Source organism: Limanda limanda, chromosome 3, assembly GCF_963576545.1.
Source record: "Limanda limanda chromosome 3, fLimLim1.1, whole genome shotgun sequence".
NCBI lineage: Eukaryota > Metazoa > Chordata > Actinopteri > Pleuronectiformes > Pleuronectidae > Limanda > Limanda limanda.
Window position 1 is genome coordinate 32,701,092 of NC_083638.1, and position 24,301 is coordinate 32,725,392.

General features: G+C 39.9%; 1 protein-coding gene across 1 annotated transcript in view; it reads right to left on the minus strand.

The window, feature by feature from the left end:
• Nucleotides 1-23,997, minus strand: part of sh3gl3a (SH3-domain GRB2-like 3a) — a 31,191-nt gene extending 7,194 nt beyond the window's left edge. Inside the window, exons 1-4 of the mRNA XM_061068209.1 lie at nt 23,890-23,997; nt 1,198-1,266; nt 829-901; nt 532-675 (exon numbers count right to left, since the gene is read on the minus strand). Coding sequence (XP_060924192.1) covers nt 532-675; nt 829-901; nt 1,198-1,266; nt 23,890-23,934 — 331 coding nt within the window. The 5' untranslated portion in view covers nt 23,935-23,997. The remainder of the gene's footprint in view (nt 1-531; nt 676-828; nt 902-1,197; nt 1,267-23,889) is intronic.
• Between the last annotated feature and the right edge of the window lie 304 nt (nt 23,998-24,301).

Consider the following 24,301-nt stretch of genomic DNA (forward strand, 5'->3'; position numbering starts at 1 on the left):
TTACCGGAAACTTTCGGCCCCTTTGCAACCCTATTGATTTCCATGATCTCACTTATACAACTAAAACGTCCACATTAAAAAAAACAAGATTATATATAACCATATATAACAGGATATACTGCACAGTTGTTGCTGGCCTCTCTGATAATCAAGTAACACAAACTCAATTCAAATTCATCTCGAAAGCATTGAGCCGTGAAAGCCTCTGGAAATTTGACACATGGGAGCAGGAAGAGTTGAATGTCTCACATCAACCTAAACAATTTAGAGTGGAATTAATGAATAGTGAATGACACCATAATGTAACATAATGGACATGCAGTGTGTGCTGTGGAAATGCAGTAAAAACATAGTATATATAAACTATAAAATAAGTTCAGAGTTTTTATCAAAAACAATATGGAGCAAAACTAAGTTGAATTTGACTTATGCATGATGCTGTTGATGATCATCGCAACAAGCCTTGGTAGTTAAAGGGAGACCAGTCTAAAAAGAGTTATTGGAGAAGTTCTGAAACATAAGAATTGGTACCAAAGACGGAGTCCTCTCCCAGTTCATGGCCATAGCGCAGCATGCAGTCTCCCAGCAGGCCTTCAGTCTGAGGGTAACCGGTGGTCTTCACCTGCCCTCGGATCTTAGACACTGTTGTCAGCATGTTTAGTTTGGCTCGAGAGCCTATAGAGAAAAAGAGATGAATATTCCACATTCCATTATTGGGTTTCATTTGCAAAACAAAGTTGTAGTAGAGTAGTTAAAAAAAAAAAAAAATGATGTATTTAAAAAAAGAATACACAATATGGTTCATCATTTTCTTTTATTTTCTTTAACCTGGGTTAGGCTGGAGGTACTCTGTTGTTTTGGACAAGATGTCAAACACTGACTTGCTGGTCACCTCAATTTTCTGTAGAGAAAATAATTAATATATGTAAATATTGCAAATATTTTTGACATTCTGAAAGATATTTAGAATATTACATTAATTCATATCTTACAGTACGTATATATGATTGTGTGTGTGTTTATTTGTGTGTCTGTATCATTTATATAACAGCAACAGAGCAACAAAGCGGCAAACATTGCAAAACTCCATTTCCATAACTTCTGTCTACTTCCATCAGTTAGTTCTGCAGTTACATGTTTTCAACACAGGATGTCACTACCAAGTGCAAAACTACACATCCGTCACAGCAAACTCACCCTTTCCATCTCAATGAAGTCATCATCCAGTTTAGTCCCCTCTGCCCCACTGATCTTCTCACTTAGTAGCTACACAGAGAGAGAAATGAGAGAGGGTTAAATTGACTGTGAGATGTTCGAATGTCTTGACACTGTCCTTTTTGGACCATGACGTACAGTCCATATATTGAGAAGAGTCCGAGAGTAAGCATCTAGATTCTGATGCAATGTCACTCGTTTTCCTAACTTTTTGAACATCCAAAATTCGGAATACTACAAATATTACTACTTTTAAATTAAATCATTACAGTAAAGACACTTAATGAAACATTTGGATAACAATATAAAAAAAATCTCTCTCTGAACCATGCTTGCAAAGAGAAATGCAGAGGTGGCACAAATTTTATTCTAGAAACCAAAGAATTATGCTAACTACTATATGCTACCTCCACCCCACACACACACAATATAGCATGGGGATAAACATACTCCAAAAGGATTTTGTTAAAACAACTAAGTTAATCAAATATACAACCTCACTCCTGTGTACAGGTAAGCAGATACTGCTGCATGTTGTGAATGATGGGCATGGAAACATGTGATTCTGGTGATTCAATCCAACCGTTCACAAGTGAGCAATATGCTATTTGAAAGTGAAGCTGAATCAAGCATTGATCAGTTTCTAAATAAATAAATTCATATGAGTGAGAGAGTTTGGTACTGGTAATTTATGTCTAGTTGTTAAGGTTCATGCCCAACCCTTCATCACCTCCTCCCTCCCTGACTTTCTGGACCCTCTTCAGTTTGCCTGATACAGGGCAAATAGGTCACCCTCCACACTGCCCTCTCCCACCTGGACCAGAGGGACACATATGTGAGAATGCTATTCATTGACTACAGTTCAGCATTCACCACCATCGTGCCCCTGAAGCTCATCACCAAGCTCAGAGACCTTGGGCTCAACATCACCCTCCGTGATTGGATCCTGAACTTCCTGACGGGCAGACCACAGGCGGTGCAGATAGGCAGCACCACATCCTCCACCCTGACTCTCAACACCGGTGCCCCCCAGGGCTGCATGCTCAGTCCTCTCCTGTACTCCCTGTTCACGCATGACTGTGTGGCCACCCACAGCTCCAACACCATCATTAAGTTTGCTGACGACACCACTGTCATAGGCCTGATCATCGGCGACGATGAGAAGGCCTACAGAGATCAAGTCAGAGCACTGACATCTTGGTGCCAGGACAACAACCTCTATCTCAACGTCAGCAATACGAAGGAGCTGATCGTGGATTACAGGAAGAAACAAGGAGTGTTACATGCCCCCCTCTCCATCAACGGGACTATGGTGGAGCGAGTCAGCAGCTTCAAGTTCCTCGGGGTCCACATCAGTGATGACCTGACCTGGAGCCATCACACAGACTCCATCAGGAAGATGGCCAGACAGCGACTCTTCTCCCTCCGCAGGCTGCGGAGGCTCCACATGGACTCCAGAATTCTCTGCAACTTCTACAGGTGCACCATAGAGAGCATCCTGACTGGCTGCATCCCCGCCTGGTATGGCAGCTGCACCACCGCTTTACAGAGGGTGGTGAAGTCTGCTCAACACATCACCAGGACGAAACTGCCATCCATGACAACCTCTACAACCAGCGGTGTTGGAATAACAGCAACCGAATCATTAAAGACCCCTTTCACCCCAGCCATAAAAAATTTTGCCTGCTGCCGTCTGGCCGACGGTACCGCAGCATCCGGGCCCGCACCACCAGGCTCAGAGACAGTTTCATCCCCCAGGCCATAAGACTTTTAAACTCCTCCGATCTGCAATAACTACACTAAACCAGCACCGTGGCATATTTGCACTATTGCACATAATTGCACTATTGTTTTTTCTTCAGGTGTATATATATATATATTTAGTAGGGCTGGGCAAGTTAACTCGTTTTAATCGAGTTAACTCAAGTGATGAGTTAACTCGATTAATTATTTTATCTCGCATTAACTCAGGTTTGATTATTTATTGTTTTATTGTGAAAGTCAGGCTTTTATTTTGTGAAAGTCTGTTGCTGACTGCTGCGGAACAGGAAAAAAGAAAATAATTGGCGGATAAACAACCATGGATAAGGGTACGGAGCTTTTACATGGCCATTTTCATTTTAAAGTTCTTCCAGACGGCGGAGTCGACAGAACCAAAGTTATTTGTAGCCACTGCCAAGGTGAATTTTCTTATCACCGGAGTACTTCCAGTCTAAAATATCACCTGAATGCAAAACACACAGTTGATATCAGCAAATCACTCAACGAAACAGTGAGCGGAACGAGGCTTCGGCAGACTACGTTAGACGCAGGGAGGAGTATACATTTTTCATAACGAAGAGGATAACATTAATGCCCTGGCAGTGGCATTGACCTTTACTTTTGTATTTGCTTTGATAACATTGTTAAGTTGAGATTTACACTGAATATTTTATTTAACTGCTACTGTATTAAATGCTGATGTTAAAAGTGTTTGCACAACAAATGTGATGGCACTTTCGTTCATATGGCAGAACATTGAAAATAAAATTGCGCTATACACTACTTTTTAATTCATTATTGGATTTTGCGTATACAAATGCGATTAATCGTGATTAATCAGGGAAATCATGCGATTAATCGCGATTAAAAATTTTAATCGTTGCCCAGCCCTAATATTTAGATATACATATTTTATTTTCTATTTTAAATTTTTGATATTCTATTTTATACTATTTTATTCAAATTTTTTTTTTTTGTAATACTTTGAGCATTGCTAGAATTGCCTGTGACTCAAGCATTTCATTGCCAGGTCTGCTTAACGTTATTGTTGTGCATTTGATAATAAACTCTTGAATCTTGTTGTGTTTAAAGAACTGGTAATATACCACAGTCAACAATTATTCCTCAACAGCATTAACTGTAGTGAGCTGCAGAGTTTTCAAATGTGTTTCACATAGAGTAATGGACCACTGGGAGAGACCATTCCCTGGCAGATTTAAGGAGGATTAAAATTCTGTGTGCACAAATAGAGGACTAATACTTAGAGATTTGGGGCAGTTGGCCAGTTAGGAAGAAAACTGATTTGCAGTCAGTCACTAATAAACAATTCATGAAATGTACCATGTAACTATAATGGATGCAAGGAAAAACTAATAGAACCATAAGGCAGTTATGCTACTCAGCCATGCAGAAGGATGGCTCTTCTATAAGGAGCAGTTTAGTAAACTAGCAGATTAAAAATAGAGCGATGAAGTGATGATGGGGGTTTCACCACAGACTCATTCCGACTAAAAGTCCAATTAGTAGCTCCCTGAACAGCACAATATTTACAGGAAGCTACAAAGTGGGAGAACCTCAAAATTAATCCAGAATAGAAGACAGTTGAGCAATCACAGCTGGTGCTGAGTAGAAGAGTCAGATTGGACATCAAGCACCATATCTGGAAAATTGGGATTAATAGAACTGAACTGGAGGGTCTTAAAATTATCAGCCAGCATAAAAACTAAGATTCTAAAGTCATAGTACAACTTAAACGACTTCAATCTGAGTACAACTTGTGTAGTTTCAAATCAAACAAACAGAAAGTAATTCCTAAGTATTGTATAGTAAGTATTGTAAGGGTCCTAATAACTTTGACAACCTGACAGCATCAGGGGTTATAATGAATGTGGTGGAAACCTTGTATTTCCAAATTCAACATACCGCTTTGTTGACATTAATGAGGTCTCCTTTCTCATCCAGCTTAAACCCATAATGTTTTCACTTCATCTCATCTCTGCTTTCGTTTCTATTTCTCCTTGTGTGATTCAGTGTGGGCGGGGCCGGCCGTATACAGTATAAAGTGTACAGTGCATAGTAGTAACGCCAGGTGCAGGAGAGTTATAGGGACCAAGTGGGTCAGAGCCTGGATAAAATTAGCAAGCTAAGGTTGTAGAAATCAGACATCCCAATCAGGCTGCCGGAGCCTTTCTAGGACAGTGGGTAGGGGGGGACAGTGTGCCAAGTGAAATGAACAAGAAGGTACCACTGTACACCTTTACAAGTATGCTGTATGCTGCTCTTATTTCACTGAGTCAGCTCAGGGGATTGATCTCTGTGTGTTAAGTACAGACCATTAGTCAGGAACAGAGAGCACAGTAATGCTGTTGGTTGCCCCATGTTGTTTTGAAAGATTTCACTTTTACTAGCTGGCAAATCCACTGCCAGCTCAAAAGAGGTGTCACATCCAAAACACACCCATGACTATATACAAGACTAAATACACTTCTGAACCATGTTAGATTGTTCAAATGGAGCCCTATGTTTTCCTTTCCCTCCATTCATCACCATGTCCTAAAATGGACCCATGAAAGAAGACAGAGGATTTAAAAGAACAGAGTGTAGTATGAATATACTTTATAATGACTGTAAAAAACCAAACTGGAATCATCTCAACATCCAAGAATATGCAAATGCTTTGCAAAAATTACATATTAAAAGCAGATTTTTTATTTTTTGTCAAATGAATTGTTTTGCCACTGTGTAGATTTTTCTAGATGAAAATTAAATCATGATTCACATTACAATGTACTGTGGAGTAAGAAGGGTTGCCTGCTGTTGCATTGAAGGGGGAAAGGGGGAAGCAGCAGTGCTCACTGAAACAATGACATGTGCGTTGGTACATGCTGCAGCAGCAGGTGACAGCTGGGGCAAATAAATGTGTGCCCTTGGCCCCACTTTTAATCCAGTGATGTCATCTTATCTACACATTAGAGCTGCAATTATCCTGATCAGCAAATTTAGAGTGAATACAGGGCTCAAAACTTTGTAAGTATCAGTGTAAGTAAAACAGTTCCAATTAACAGGGTCTTTGGTATGAAGACTCAGTGCTAACTTTCTGGATCTTTTAAGTCACAGATCAAAGAAGCCACAAGCATGGTGCATTCATTCATTGTTTGTGTGACTGTGTTTATAGATCTATGTTTCGTCTTCCTGCACTCTGAACACATGTCTCAGGTCCAACCCGAACCCAGGGTCTGGGGGAGCGGAAGGGATGCTTGCTCCTTCTTTCGGGGAGAACACACAAACACCCACAGAAGAACAATATCTTTGTCATTTGCTAACAAGGCTTAGTCTAAACAAACAAAATAAGTACCCAGCAGCCAGACCAAGGCTGGTGTTACTTGGTATGTTAAAGGCTAATTCCCATTTATTAAACTCAGTTATTATTCTCAAAGGTTTGGCCATAATTTCAAATTATTATTTTCTGCACCCTTGCTGAACACAGTCTGTCATAGGTTCAGAGCTATATCCTGCGATTGCAGGTCTGTCAACCTTAAGATTTCTCAAACTACAGTTCCTGACAAAAGTCTTGTCGCTTGGGTATAAGTTGACCTTAAGTGCCCCTCAAATATTTTTGTAATCAATTTTTTTTTTTTTTACAAGAAATGGCTAATTTCAATCCCAACAGCTTTTGAAATAATGTTTTGGTGCCAAACGAAACTGCTGAAAAGCATTCTAACGTTCACAGCTTGGTAAAGCCCACTGAGTCAGTTTTTGCAAAGACAAAAGTCTTGTCGCCTTGTCATATGATGCACCCAATCCTAGATTACAGCCTCACCTGTGATCAATAATTGATCAATCAATAAGGGGGTGTGTATTAAAAGAACCCCAGCACACCAGACCTTTACATCAACTGCAACTTGAGCTCTGTGTGTTAGGAACCGTACTCACTACTCTGTTATCAGCGTATTACACACACTGTATACTAAATCCTAAATGCAGGAGTAGCAGGCCAAATAACTATATCATCAAATTTTCTGATGATCAAGTGATTTTAAGCTTGCTGTACAGGGATGACTGTCATGCAATGTACCTGGATGAGATTTACACCTTTAAAGACTGGTTTGACAGTCATTATCAAAAAGAAGGAGATGAAACTCGACCCCAGGGAAGTGAGAGTCCATCAGTTAAAAAGTTATTGAGGTGAACCCTTTTAAATATCTGGGCAAACAGTGGGACTGTGATTTTAAATGGAAATAGAAAGGGCCCATGGAGACTTTCTGGGTGGGAAGCTAGCTCAAAGGCTGCACTTCCTAAGCAGACTTAGACTGTTCATTGTGATCACCGACGTCATGTCAATAGTTTACGCTGCTGTGCTAGAAAGTATAATTAGATACAGAATGTTAGCACGGTTCGGAACTCTTAACAGTCCAGCTAAAATCCAAAAACGAGAACATAGTAAAACCGGCTATGAAGGTGATGGGCAAAAAGGATTATCCTTCCCTTCAGACCATCTACAAAGGTTCTGTGGTCAGACTAGCATAAAGGATCCATTATGACCCGTTACATATACTGTTCTCTGAATTTGACAGGTTACTTTCAGGCAGACGTTAAAGAGCCTATAAGTGTAAGACCAACCACCTCAAGCTCTCATTCATCCCAACGTCTATCTGACTACTGTTCTGCAGCTGCAGACATACAGTACTAGGGGCTGGCCAGAGAATCTCTACAGAAAGAGCATCTCACTTTTGTGTTCACACATACTGACCCTCCGGAGAATGTCCAGAGGAGTTTAGTTAATGTCTGAACACAGCTTAAATGAGGCATCAACAACCTCAGGTAATTAATTAGCTCATTGGATTGAGTTGTTGATGGAGATAACTAAGCATTTTTTTTTTTTAAGTTTCTATAGTATGACATTAGCTTAGCATTGTCACTAGTATCAGCCAACACTCAGCCCCTGCCTGCATCTACAGCTCCTTAACAACATATTATTTAGTGCACTAAGGGCATGATTTACTAAGATCCCAAATGAAGAGTGCTAAATTGTGTTTATAACAGATTGCATGTTTGGTTGGTGGGCGTTTTGCTGGTGATCTACTAAAAATAATTGCGTAATTCAAAACAGGTGCAAACACGGTATAGGCAGCGTTATTTAAATGAGAAGAGCAGAGTGACTGCAAGCACAAAGCGAAATTTAATGTAATGGGATTGGAGGTGTTAGTGAAAGAGGCAAACAAACATGTTGTTGAGCTACAGCAAAGAAATATTAAAGGGCCCATATTTTACACTTCTCTGGGATTAAATTTGAGGTATTGGTACCCCTAAGATGATACACTCCTGATCAAAATCTTAAGACCAGTTAAAAAATTGCATGAATTTGCATTTTGCACTGTTGAATCTTAGGAAGGTTCTAAGTAGAGTTTCAAAATGCAAAAAGAAGAAATGGGAACAAGAGCCCAAAAGTTGTGAGCAGGCAATTTATTGAAAACAACAATTTAACTGAAGTAGGCTGTTCATCAGCTGATCAAAAGTTTAAGACCACAGCTCAAAAAAAAAAAAAAAACCTCCTAAAACAGAAATTAAAGTGTCAAAAACTGACTCAGTAATGAGTAGCTCCACCATTATTGTTAATCACTTCAAAAATTTGTTTTGGCATGCTTGATGCAAGTGTTTCCAAAAGGCTAGTGCGAATGTTGCGCCAAGTGGTGAAGATGGCTTCACGAAGGGCATCCACTGTCTGGAACTGAAGTCCATTTTTGTAAACTTCCCTTGCCATCCATCCCCAAACGTTCTCAATTGGATTAAGATCAGGGGAACACGCAGGATGGTCCAAAAGAGTGATGTTATTCTCCTGGAAAAAAGTCTTGGTCAGACGGGCATTGTGAATTGGAGCGTTGTCCTGCTGAAAAACCCAGTCGTTACCACACAGACGAGGGCCCTCAGTCATGAGGGATGCTACCGCTGCAACATCTCCACATAGCCAGCTGCTGTTTGACGCCCCTGCACAACCTGGAGCTCCATTGTTCCATTGAAGGAAAAAGCACCCCAGATCATGATGGCGCCCCCTCCACTGTGCCGCGTAGAAAACATCTCAGGTGGCATCTCCTTGTCATGCCAGTAACGTTGGAAGCCATCAGGAACCTCAAGGTTACATTTTTTCTCGTCAGAGAATAAAACTTTCTTCCACCTTTGAATGTCCCATGTTTGGTGCTCCTTGCAAAGTCTAAACGGGCAATTTTGTGGCGTTGAAGGAGACGTGGCCTTTGAAGACGTTTCTTGTTTTTGAAGCCCTTCCTTCGCAGATGCCGTCTGATGGTTATTGGGCTGCAGTCAGCACCAGTAATGGCCTTAATTTGGGACGAGGATCGTCCCGTGTCTTGACGGACAGCCATTCGGATCCTCCGGCTCAGCGCCGGTGAGATTTTTTTGGGTCTACCACTTGATTTTTTTGTTCCATAACCCTGAGGATCTTTTAAGAAATGCAAAATGACTGTCTTACTGCGTCCAACCTCAGCAGTGATGGCACGTTGTGAGAGGCCTTGTTTATGCAGTTCAACAATCCTACCACGTTCAAAGACGGTGAGCTTTTTTGCTTTTGCCATCAAGAGATCTTCACAGTGTGATTACTTGACAGGAAATGACATGGAATCCAAGTTTTTGCACAGATTTTGGCTTTTAAAGGCTGTGGTCTTAAACTTTTGATCAGCTGATGAACAGCCTATTTGAGTTAAATTGTTGTTTTCAATAAATTGCCTGCTCACAACTTTTGGTCTCTTGTTCCCATTTCTTCTTATTGCATTTTGAAGCTCTACTTAGAACCTTCCTAAGATCCAACAGTGCAAAATGCAAATTCAGGCAATTTTTTAACTGGTCTTAAGATTTTGATCAGGAGTGTATATAAGTGGTTTGAAGATAAAAAAAACTGCTGCCATGTGTATTTCCATGTCCTCTCTTCTGCCTCTCTCTGGAGCTGCAGACAGAACAGACGCCTGCGTCTTGAGTCCCTCCTCTGATTGACTGACTGCACCTTGAGTGACAAGTGACCAGGGTTATCACCGGTCTCATTCTGGTGCATTCACTCTGGTAAACACGGCTGAAAGTCACGTTATGTTTGGATACATCTATTGAAGACCAGCCACATATTTACAGTCGGTTACAACTGGTGGGTTCGGAGGCTGGCCTGGTACTGGCCGGGTGGGGCTGAGAGATGAGTGAGAAACCATATGACTTATACAGGAGATAACATATTTCTTAGAATGGACTGAGTGAAAAAGTCAGCGGAGTGACTGTTTTCATACTGTGAGGGTCCCTACTGACCCCCTTCAAGTAATTACAGATAGTAAACATTTTACATAATATGCGCCCTTTAATATATATATGGGAGAGTATCAATGCTGTGGGTAGAACAAAAAGAACAACCGATATATAGAGAAGATGAAAGGCTATAAGAAGTACGCAAGAAAAAATTGCTCATAATAAAACCTCGGCAAATAAAACAGGTGGGGGGCTGCCTCTGATCAATATTGAGCAGCAGGTTTAGTTCACTTTCTGCAATGAGCAGATAATTGGAATGACACACTTCAGCCAATTGCAGAAGAAGGCAAGTGCACAATAAGACAAACACGTGTTTTTCCTGGATATATTTCATTTAATTAAAGTTCCAGTGTCTAAGGCTTTCTAAGGCTCTCTTTGCAAAACAACTGGATATCTGCTCAGAAGTTCGGCAATCCCTGCCTCAGTCTTCAACTCAGCCCATATCAGCAGGCACCCCTGCACAGCCTTAAAGGTGCCCAGATTGTGATGACATTGATAGGGAGTTGCTGCAGCAACAAAAAAATATGTCTGCAGCTCTTCAATATGGACTGCCATCCATTGCACAGGAGGTGAGGGCTGTTTCCTCCGTGGCACGAGCGCTGAGGCGTGACACTCGGGCCGTTTTAGCTCACACCAGGCGGCTGGTCACCAGTGTATCTGGCCCTTGCAAGAGGGATCGAAGATTGGGTATAGGCAGTGGTGAAGTCTCTCAATACAAGCAGTCCCACAACGGAGCAGCCGGGGAATAGAGAGGGAGGAGAGCGCACTGGAGGAGAAGAACGCACTGGAGACAAGCGCAACCTGGGAAAAAGAAAAACCCCAGTTAAACATTTAAAGTTGGCAAAAAGAAGGAAATAGGAAGACATAATGAAAGGGAACTTTAATTTTCTTTAGGCTTGAAGTACATTTTTTTGTAGTTAAAGAGTATTGCATGAAAATAAGAGGAAAACTCATACCTCAACAGCTCATGAGAAATGACCTTGAATTACATTGATGCATGCTCGCAATCCTGAAGCATTGGGTTGTTGCCCAACATGCAGCCAGTGGTGTTGTGCGATTGCTTCTTGTGGGTGGCTCCAAATCAGCCTTTAACTCATCCAAAAGCTCCAAAATGGCATTGCTGGACAGGCGACAGGTCTGGATTATTTTTGCTTCTGTCAATCCAAACACAAGCGGATAAAAAAAATTCTCTCCATCTTCTTCCATTCCTTCTCCTCCTCACCACAATAACTGCAGACATCTGTGCACAACGCTGTTCCAATTAGCATCTACCTTTCAAACATATTAAATATAGACGCAGTCACGATCACAGCTTTTTTTTTTCCATCACATACGTGTGCTAAATTAAAGTATTTGCATATACTCCTCCCAATATTTTCAGCCTTCGGGTAGACACGCCTGATAAAGCATATTCATTAAGCACACACACCGCGTGATATTCTTTACACAATCCTCAGTGTGCACCGTGAGTAGATCAGCTTGTATGTTTTTTTGCAGGTGAAATCAAGTTTGCATACATTTTTACACGCGCAATCCTTAAGCGGATCAGGCCCTAAATCAAAACAAAGATTGTTTTATTGTGTCTGAAACCTTTGTATGAAACCAATATTATATGAATTCCATAAAAATTCTCATAATATTATACCCAATGTATACTGTACTAGCACTGCAGTTGAAACAACCGAAAGGGATACAAGTGTTACACGGATACTACAGAGAGAATAAAGTACCAAAAGTACAGAGGCACTGGCTGAGTGCATACCTCTGCCGAGGCTGGTGCCCTGTTTTGCAATGTTAGTTAGTTATTTTTCCCTTGGCCCATACCCGAACCTTCCATCAAATTCAACAAAATTGGTTCAGTAGTTTTTGTGTAATCCTACTAAAAGTCCAGGCTCGGTAGTCATTAACTAACATCATACTGCTGTTAATTATACTTCCAGACAACTGACTGTTTAATGAATGGTGTTGCTGATTTCCACAAACCAATCTTCTCTGCTGGAGAAAAGTAATGAACTTAAGCTTCAAACCAATTAAATAGTTTTAGGGGCAAAAGGGGAAAGACCATTAAGTCTATAACTAAGAATGTGTCTGTCAGTACTACTAATTTAATGAGTTTCATACCGCACACAATTATATGGGTATTATCTTAAAGGAATTAGTAGAAGCTTCTCATTAATTCAGCAACGATACAATTCATTTAACATTACTTACTTCAACATTAGTTATTGTTAGTGAATAAGGCAATTTTGGCATAATCAGCCAAAATTCTGCAGTGTGTCCTGGTTTTACCTTCAGATAGTACATTGATGTTGCAATTGCATTAGCTATGCATTAGCTATGTTGTTATGAGCTACTTTGTTCATGTCACTTGCTGCATTCAATCGGAGTTGTGTTTACTATGTTCACAAGACGAGTTTATGAAGTTGCAGGGTGTTCCAAATCAAGGATTTTGTCAAGTGAAGTTCCCTGAACAGACTTTCCCTGGTAGGGAGTAGGGATATTCCATGAGGAAATTGTTGATATTCCAACAGTCAGAGAAGTGACCAGAGCATTATTGTGTAATTCTGTAGTTTTCCCCAAAATCATTAGTGATTTAGTTTTAAATTACATATTATTTATTTAATATTAATATTGAAATGGGAAAAACTTGGGTTATAGCCTTGCTGTACGATGGTGGCCCCACTTGGCCATGCCACTGCATTGAGGCCCATAACCCTAGGACAGTCAACAAGACTTTCTGCCCCGTGCTCTTTTCTTATGACTCACATGTAGAGCTGATCTTTATAATAGCCCAATGAATTGAAATTTACATTTCCTGGAAAAGCAGGGTGTCAGAACTTCTACATCAATTAAGTTAAGAGGAAGACCACTTTGATAATTTATGAAAAGAACATATTCATACAAATAATGCAGTAGGAAAACTATGTTTCAAGTTGATTGGAGCATGAAAATTCAGTTATCAAATCATGAAAAAGTTTCTCAATATCAAGAAATTAAAATAGTCACCATATGGTTCAATCTTTAAGCAAACTGGAAAAGGTTATTTCCATTTAACATCATGGAAGAGATATAAAGTTTACTTATAAGGTTAATAAGACAGGTTGGCTTTAAATACAGTAAGGTTAGCTCAATTAGTCAGGATTTGCAGAGGGTTAAAACTAATTAATGGACTGCAAAGATAAGCAGTCTTCTGCTTAGCTTTACTGGTAGGTCCTGTGGGAAATTAGTCCGGTCAGGTTATCAGGTATATTTGGACTGTGTGTCTGTAGGTTACAGATTAGAGCTGTCAAAAAGGGATGTTTGATTATTACTTCTCAGAAAAACTGCATTACATCCATAAGAGGGCAACATGATACAATTAAATGAATCCTTAATATAGGTAAGTCTCTTCAAAGTTGCAAAAAACAGACCATGCTTGTGAGGATGCGATCAATGAAAGTGACCTTTTGTCATGCAGTGCATTCAGCAGCTCAGGCTCAGATGAGAGGCTACAGGAGAATTTTAAAATTACAATTTCACTATGTAATCAAATTTAGAATATTTGCTGGCATCAAGATAGTCCAAATGTCATAAAAAAGAAAACCCAAGGTGTGATGCTATTCTGTGTTCAGTGGTCTGTCAGTCACTGTCAGTTTGTCACAGGTCACAGTCAGGGTGGATAGGAGGGAAAGTGACACTCTATCAAACCATATTGGAGTAAACAGCTGTTTCCCCTAAAAACAATGTGGAGTCTTTCGGGGATGTGGATCGGCAGTCAACACATGGATACAGGTATTCCGTGTTGGGGGTGTCTGTGTTAGCAGAGCCTATTGTTTAACTGTGTATCCCAAAGGTGTGTACTGAGAAGGAAAGAGGAGGGGACAGATTATCATTGATTCTATAAAAATTTAAGAGAGGTATTCCATACAAACCACTTAGAATTTTATTTGTAATTCTTTTTACTACAGATAATTCAGACATTTAGAAGTGAGTTCATCAAAGCTCAAAATTACGGAAATACATTAATAACAATGCATATTGGACGGAGTTATGACCTTTCATCTGTTTTGATAGAGAGTCTGTTCAGTGGTGAGTGGGATGAGAAACTACAGTCACCCAGCCAATTCCAGCTGGGTTATCTAGAAGGATGTTGCAACTCTATAGATTTATGTTTCAACTCTGTTTCTGAGGAATCATGCTTTGGCCATTTCACCAAATGTTAAGGGCAATATTCTATGTCTTGTGCAGCATCAAGACAGAGTGATGCCCACAAACCCACTTGATTTTAAATAAAATTCCATGAATTCAAATGACATCTGACCACAAAACATACACAGGAAGCAAAGTTGACGAGTGGTGGGACTGAAACATTCAGTTAATGTGCGATTAAAATGTAATGTGCGATTGGAACCTTAATTTGTTGTTGTAAAAAAGTAGTGGATATGTCACCTTGGACACCAAAGACAGGTGTGTATACTGAAGCGTCTTTAAATTCCATTCCCTTAACTAAACAGAGCACATTCTAACTGTGTTTACATGTATATAACACTAGGCTCAAAAACACACACTTTAGTGTTGTCCAGGTAGCTTTACTGGTTCCCCAATTGTATGATTGATAATGTCAAGGATTTCCCACTTAATTAGATTCCATCTTCGGCCCCGGTGGACCAACAGAAAATCCACAGAGTTTTTACCTTCCTTAGCAGGCAGTCCCGAAGGCAGATCTGCATAACACTCACTACGTATACATGATGGCATAAACCCGATTTCGGCTGAAGCCCGGTTTCTCTATCCATGGGGGGTTAACTGCTCTATCTCAGGGTACATGGCAGTGAGAAATCCGACTCTTGTCCGAAAGCATTTCATACCCCGCTACGATAGGTGGCGCTGTTTTCATTACAGCTAGTGGTGATACAGCAGGATCTCAAGCATGCGCAAAGACGTCATCTCCAGTTGTTGTCTAGCTTCCAGAGTTACATGCGCGCGTTGTCCGATATACAGCCAAATCCGATCCACTTATCTGGTGGTGGTTATCCGACTTCAGTCGGACACAAGAAATCTAGATTTGTGGAGTTACATGACATGGATCTTCGATTGAAACCCGACAACGCCAGAAATCGGATTTCAATCGGACACATGTAACCGCAGTGACTGACTCACTGTGAATCTGTCATTGAGGGAGTGCATATGATGGTGGCCTGAACAATCCTTAATTTGTCCAGAATTTAAGTGTGCAGGTCGACCCAAAAATGCAGGAGCAAGTTCAGTAGCAAAACAAACAGTGTCCTTTAGTAAAAGGCAAATGTTCTTACAAAAACAAAGTAAAAAAATTCACAAACAGAAAAACCCTGGAACCAGAAAGATTGCCAAAAGAGAACAAGGGGACAGGATCTACAGGGACGCCAGGATTGACAAAAAAACTCACAAGCGAAAGATGTGAGGCCAATGACGACGACGACAACCTGACAAAGACTATGGGAAACACAGAGGCTTATATACACAGGGAAAGCAGAGAGGATTGAACACAGTTGAAACACATAAGGAACAGGTGCAGGAGATAACAAGGGCAGGAAACAGGACAAAGGCAGGAAATAAAGCTACAGACACACAAGAGCTACATTTTGAAATAAAACAGGAAACACAGAAATCAGGGGTTAAAACTACTGAACACAAAACTAAACACAAGGAAAGACAGGTTATAGTCAATAAAACAAAAACAAGCAAAATGTCCACGATGAAAAGTGTCCAAAAACCCCCCAAAACGAATCATCTAAGAGTCCAAGTCATGACACTTTGAGAGATTGGGCGGTTGTAAGGGTGTTTGTGGAAAAGAGAGATAAGAAAAAAGTAAAAAGCACTGTATACAGTTTTTATGTTATTATGAGAAGGGTATACAAAATCCTGACCAATATGAAACAATGGAATGACAAATTAGACTGTGGCAATGCCCCTGACCTACAATCTACGGTCAGGAACATCATAATGTCTAACTAGCAATATGTTGCACTGCAATATAGAATTATCAATGTTGGTTTTCCAATTGAAAATTATTATTTTAATTTATATTTAAAGGAGGTTCAGCCACATACAATACAGTCTTGACTTCCATCCCCAAAAGGTTTTACTATTCACAACATGCCCCACAAACGACTTCAGTGAAACCAACAGCAGGTTGGGTCCAGCCTCTCAGGAAACCTCAATGACTCCTAACGACCCTACACATTAAATAACTGGGACTCCCAGCAGTCACTTAGAAATGAAGAAGCCTCTTGGATGAGAGGTAAAACGTCTTCAAGAAACTCAACCAAGTCCAGTTCACCGACTTTTTTGCACTTGGAAATAGCATGACCTAGATGACTGAGACAGTTAAAAGAGCCTTTCATTCAAGATTTACTGTACAGAGTTATCTACCCAACTACACATGCAGCTGTGGCTCAGGACATAGAGCATGTCAGAAGAGGCAGTCTAGAAGACATTGTGTTGTTCATGTTTCTCAGTCCCAGTCAGGTACGTATACTGGAAACCACTGCTCTGTTACAGGAAACATAAGCTGCTTTTGTTGCAGATACTGTAAACGACTTAAAAAGAGAAGATTTGCAAGGAAATTAATAAGAAAAAATAAAAACAGCCCATCAGACAGGATGGCACCACATTATTGGATTAATCCTGTTCTTCATCATGCCTTGGTTAATCGTGTCATTCCAGGTTATTGCCTCATTAGAGGCCTGTCCTGAGCAGGGACACACCTGTGTATTACCATAGTGTTGTTAGTTACAAAGTCCTGGCCAGAACTAATGTAATACTGGTTCTTTCACTCAGGCTGCATGGTGTGAGTGGAACACAAAATCAGAATGACAGCTGGTTAACTAGAAAGCAGGATACCACTTATATCTCATCATCATCTTTTACCGATCTAGTTCCTCTCTTGTCTAAAAGAGTTTATCTACAAAATCAGCATGGAAGCCATTGATGTATTTGCAATACACTCTATATCCAATAATGGACTACATATTAGCAGATATTGTTGTTTTTTGATATGACAAATAACAAAACATATTGACAATATTGTGACCAAGTTATATAACAAACTGCACACTTACAAGTGAACAAATTATGTAAATGTGACAAATACCTAATCTATTTTGTAGGATCAGATTGCTCATATATAGCATGACTAAAATAAAGTCTATATGCACCTGACAATCATTGGGGTTCAGATTGTGATCTGATCAGCCAAACCACCTCAAGAGGTGATCAGTCCCTCATTCTGACACAGAAGTCAAAATGCAATTGATCTTAGTGTGGAAACTGGAGACACATATTAATATGAATATGTAATCAGGTTTACATGTAGATGCCATCTGGATTCAAAACCCATTTTACCTGAAAGAAAATTGTGAGAAAATTGGTGAGTGCAGCAAATTCTCTTAAAGCACTCATACACACCACTTGAGAACAAAACTATAGTTTTTTTAGCATGAGGCCCATTTTTCTCTTAGTGCTGCATCAATTTTATGTGACTCAAATTGCAATTGTGAGTCCAACGGATAGTCAATAGATATATTAGGCATGAATGTGATTGTATCATATTCATTACTAATGTATCTCTCACGCTGATGACCACATATGTTATCAATGAATAGTCGTCCAGTAACAATGACAAATTTCTAATATAATTTGTGACAGGGTAAGAGTTCATTAAGACCGCAAACCACTAACTGATACTGGTAATAGCTAACCATCACTCACAATCCTGAATCAGAACATTGAAGTTGATCTGCCCAAGTAATTAAGAACATTTACTGAAAAATTCTGACAATTGAAGTGACACCAACAGAAGTTGTTCCAGTTAAAATATGAACCATATCCTGTTTAAATGAACAAAAAATGTTTATTCTCCATGAGAACAACCCGTTTCTGTGTGTCATGTAACAGGCTCTCATCTTGCACCACAAACATAAGGTGATCCACGTCACCATGAAGACACACACAATGATGATGAGCTGCTGAAATGTTAATGAGCTGAAGAGCTGCCTGCCAGACAACCAGGCGACTGTGGCTCAGTCTCTCCATCACGCTGTCATTAAAGATGTATGGATTCTTTTCACTGAGGTGTGGGCTACATTACTATCATCTTTCTGTATCTGGTACAGGGTGCCGGCATCCACAGGTTTTTACTTACGACATGTTAATACAGCAGAACAAAGACAGCCAATCCAATATTGCAGATGTGCATGCACTTGCAGCGCAGACGGACCTGTGGTGATGACATGGTCTGACCTTAGCTTACATTGTCCCACATAGAGGGAGTTTGGATTTTTGTATGCTGCCAAATTTAAGCCTCCAGAATGCTTAAAGTAATACTTGTCAAGTAGGAGTGACACCGATTGCAAAACTTTCCAACTGGCCCCATCATCTATTTATCTTTTTTTCTAGACAAAAAACCTCTATTTGGATCATTTTAATGCATCAGTGACTGCCCCCACGTTCATCAAATAAAAGACATATGGTTAAACATAAAAGACATATTGTAAAAAGTCTCGAGTTGGGGGCAATAATCCAGCCAATCCTGTGTTTTGTGTAGATTACAAGACAACATCAAAATCTCTAGAGTACATATACAAAATGATGGAGACAAGCACTGCTAACAATACAGCGGAGCCAAGTCGTCAAAAGTATGGGATTAGGTGTGGGCATTTAAACTTCCACATTAGCTCCAAAAATGTACAACGCTGATTTCAATTGACACAGCGGCACAACATCACTGTGGTACGAACCTGAAGAGAAAACATGTTGGAGCATGTGAAATCAACTTGCACAAGTTCTTTTTAAAGGTTTAAATGTTAAATGTTAAATGTTCACACACTTTCAGAAAGCAAGAGCGAGAGACCATTCAGTTAAATTAACACTATCTCTGATTTTAGTTTCAGACTTTAATTCTGACCAGCCATAATTAAAGGTCATGATATCTAAAAAACCAACAGACAATGCACAAATCACATAAACTATACAATGACTGGTTAGGTGTGGAAATAGTTTTCACACAACTACCTCAGTCTCTGCGTGTGTACCTTACAAACTGGACGTTTGTCCACTTAAACCGCATGTTTTATGTTTCTCACTGAATAAAATCAACTCGCTGCTTGTAACATTACAACACTGTTTTCTCGCCAATTGTCCTTCATCAACCTTGTTAGATAAGATAAGATGAGATAGGATAAGATCTAGTTTGTTCGCTTAGTGTTTCAAAACAAACCCAAGTGCAAGGTGTATCTTATTTTAGAAAAATATATGAACGTGAAGTTAATCTTTGGTACCATTATATAACCGCAAACTCCAATGTCCAAACTCCCAGCTTCACACTAAATGTCTTTTTTCACAAAAATACCTTGAACCCTTAGACCAACAGCCCACCATGACATTTTGGTTTCCACTTCACGACCTCATCTAAACAAAATAAGATACTCTCAACTTAACATGTCTTTTCTAAATTTATTAAAGGAATATACTGTAAGAGTGCCTGCTGGGAGCGCTGCACAGAATTATCCATCTATCTATTATCTATAATGCTTTTCAACTTAGATAGCAATTATCAAGATCTGAACCTACATTTCATAACAGTCATTGGACATGTGTCTAAACCAACACTGGGTAAAAACAACAGAATTTGTAAACTTATTCAATGTATGGAGAGCCGGAGGAGATGACAGGGCCCGCTCGGTTGGGCTAGATTCAGTTGGCAGTGCGCAGGGCGAATGAGAGAGACATGAAAAAAATCAGAATGAGTACTGAAACAGAATTATTTAAACAGCATTTGTAGAGAAACAATTCTGTCCCAAGCTTTTTGATCCATGTAAACGGTTGCAGACACCTATTGCTAATATTGTTCTCAAACCGCTCCTTCCAGTGAAAATCAGTGGAGGAGCAGACATCGGGTAACGCAGGCTTTAATGACTACCTCGACTTCAGGAGTATTAGTCATAAAACTGCATAGACAGTGGTGGGCTCCACCTGTACAAATGACTGTGAACTTTGAACATTCCACAGAGCCGTGGATACAAGGACAACAACAACAGTGCCATTATCAAGTAACAGATAGAGGAAGGATAGGACTGTTTTCTCTCTTTTCTAACTGAAGATCTTTACGTTTTGAAAAGTTGGTTTGACAAAACCAGACATCTGACCAGAACTTTTATCAGCACATCAATAATTAATGAAAATAACCAGAACTGAAGCCCTAACTAAAAGGAATAACTCAGTCGTCGTTTTCTGCTTCATGCTTGAGTTAAAGCATGAACTCATCTTGACATTGTGTGTACACATACACACACCAATGTATCTAACCTGGCCAGACGTGATGTTCCACTGTATCCCTCTAGCCCGATCTCCACTAATAGTGGAAAAAGATTCAGATATGGCTGAAATAAACAGGAAATGACAATGTTTCCCTCCCCACTTATCTTCCGCTGGTTGAGGGCCATTTATTTATCTGGTCTCATTTCAGGGGGGACTTCCTCTTCAGGAAGCAGGTGAAACACCAAACAATATTTTCACATGCAGTATATGGCAAACAGAATTCTAGAAACTGACCCATTATTCGTTTTTTTAGACAGGTATGAAATGTCTGATTGATAGTCATAGCTTGTCAGGTCTCACACCTTGTTTCCACTAGCAGAAAACAGAATTGGCTTTGACGGCTCCACTGCATGACTCAGAGGAGATAACACTGTCCATGAGAGTATATAGAAAGCCCTTCCCACTAAAGGAAAAGCCTGTACATAAATGTGTCCATAAAATGAGTACAAGAGAGTGGACAACTATATATAATTATAATTTCTATTATAAAATAGAAGAAAACCTGCACATCTATAGTTCCATGTCAAATTACACTGATCAAAGCATGGAGGGAATGACACCACAACAACAGTGCGGAGCAGACAGACACAAAACGGAAGGTGGCAGGTTGACATTTGTCTCATGCACATGGGACTAATTTCACATGTAATCAGATGTTCTCTCTAATGTGAGGGGACAAGACAGTCATACCCGGAATTAGACAGTAAATCTCTAATGTCTGGACTGATCTATGATTCAGTCAGATGCTGGTCTAAGGTCATCAAGGTTGGCAAATGAGCAATTAGAAATTATTTTAAGAGCTTTATTTAAAACCATGCAGTAGCTTTGTGGGAAATACATTTTTTGCAGTGTTTCCCTAAGAATTAAAATGCCAATGGCAGGGGCTGCCTGAAGGGTCCAGTGAAATGATTTGGCAGTACAACATGAGTATTTGACAGTTGTTCCTTTTCACATACTGACGAGGAAAAAAATGACATACTGACAGACTTTGGAACAGGGTTCAGCTGAGGTGTTCTGGGTCCTCACATACTGTACATGGGTAACATGGGGCAGCTGCTGCTCAGGGTTTAGAGCGGTCTAACCAGAAGGTCTGCGGTTCAATCCTGTCTTCCCCATTCCGCATGTCGAAGTGTCCTAGGGCAAGATACTGAAGTCCACAAATTTGCCACCTCTCATAGAGAAAGTGCTGCATATAGATGAATTGTACGCATGTTTGTGTAAATAGCAAAAAGCGTACGATACAGAGCTTTATGAGACATAAATGTTACGAGACATTTAAGCAAATCTAGTTGTCTCTCCAAGCTAATACGTGTTAACTATGCTCACGGTCACAGATCAAAAATGTCCAGCAACCGTTTTTTGCAGACAATAGTTCAGAAGCCAGAGACTATATCATATTAAGTAGTTGTGTTCTGTAAATTCACCACTTCTAAACTGAGCCACAGCTAAAGCAGGAAAACCAAATGCTTGAACTGAAGAATCTCAGAGATGTCGACTTTAGAGACATCTCTAAATGATTATTTGACTTTAGGGGGGAAGCCCTACATAAAACACTATGTTACAGATTAAGACATTAAGACTAAATATTCCTAAATACATCATGTATTGAATAGTTTATGCACTTCATTTTCCAAAATCACATGACAACAGATGTTATAAGGATTGAAATTGTCTGCATTTTGAAATTTTAAGTGAGAACATATGGGGAAAGTACCCGTTTTCTCAATAATCTTTGACATAGAGGATTACAATCTATTCTACATGAATTGCCTTATATATGATTATCTATGAAAGATTCTGGTTTTGACAAGCAGTTACATGATCTGGTCATGTCACTTCTACAGTACGAGTTTGTTGAATAAATTAGGTGAAGAATAAAAGTCAACAGGGTCAGAGAGGCTTTACTAAATTGTATTAATTATGAAATAACCTAAGCTTAATAAATTATATTTTACACTAGTTCAATTATCAATTAAAATTACACACATGTACACATTGTGTCTTAAACGCTGTTATCATGGTGACAACAACTGTAAATTAATGGTGGGTAAGGGTTACAGTCTCCAGAAGCTCTCATCCCAAATAAAAATATAACAGTCAATGCTGCACTTCCTCCTTTGAAGTCATTCAAATGAACAGTTGTTGACAAAATCAAACTACAGGGAGAGCAGTCAGGTAGGACAGATCCAGGCCTGCGCTCTAGTCTCTGTGTGCCATTCAGATTAAAGTGTAAAATGGAAAAACTATAGTATAGATAATGTAAAAATTATTATGTTTTCACAGGAAGGCTTGACAGAGTTTCCTAAAAGTGACTACAATAAATTACAGTATTTCATGGATATTAGAGAAACACTATTTACTGAGCTTGTCGTTTAACTCAAAAGAATGAAACCAAAACTAAACTCAGCAGGCTCCATGTGTTTTAAGGGAACACCTAGATGAGCCTGTAAGGAAGCCCTCATGCCAAACTCTACTCTAATCCAATCAATTTCCACCTGTAAAGGAGCTATTGACTCATTTTAAAAATGTTCTTAAATATGTAATCACAGCTTGAGTAACGTATGAATCACCAAGAGCCACTGCTCATTTAGACCAGCAGATGATCCAGCCTTTATTTTTTACAAGTGGTTCATAGTTAATCACAGCCACCCACCACAGTGTATTTTGGTGGCAGGAGGCTTTAAGGAAGAAAAAAAAAGTTGCCAGGTTTAACAGATGACACCTGTACAACTTAGAATTATTGTGTAACTATCCCACAAGTCAACACATTAGACACATGCATGATCTGACATCTGGACAGAACAGAGCGAGCTACTGTAATGCATTATACAAAATATACACCTGTTCCTGTCACTGGTCCGGACAACGAGAACCAGGTCCAACATTTGGTGTGCTACGAGATGGAGACGTGATACATCAAAAGCAGAGCCGACCGATCCCCTGGACTTCATTGTGTCGGAAACGCTCTTAAATCACGATAAACCGCGAAAGTGTGTTCGCATGTATGCGAGAATATATAAAATTGTTATATATGTCCAAAGACTTTGGTGATGCGATGTCTTCGTTTAACATGAACTTATCAGGATGAAAAGAATGTGACAATAAGCACAATTCATCGAAACCTCACCTGAGCCGCTGTTACAGTCCACAACGATAGGATGTAATAATTCACTATTTGATTTGTATCATTATTGATATAATGAAGCCGGGTTCCGTTTGTCGCTCACCGTTAACATCCGATCAATTGTTGTGAGCGAGCAGTGAGAGGCGTCTCCTTACCTGACTGGCTTTGTGGAACTGTTTCTTCAGCCCGGCCACAGACATCGTGGACCGTGTACCGTTCACCTCCGGGGGAAATGTTCCGTGGACCCACCGAACACCAAACAGAGGAAATCTACGTTAAAGAGCCGAGCGAGTGCACTGCTCCGCACTCATCAGTCAACACTGCAGCCAGACCTGGGGAATCAAGTCCACACCCGGAAGAACGACAACGCCGGAACAGGCCTCGTTGTCATAGAAATAAAAGTGCCAAGTCCAGGACTGATTTTGTTTTTCTTTTATGGTATTCATTTATATTAGTATGGTTTTACCACATGACTGTTTAACTGGTTTTAATTTTCAAATTCTCTATATATGGGTAGAAGTTCCCCCATCATCTCCTTAATAAACATTCCCCTTCACAATTCACTGT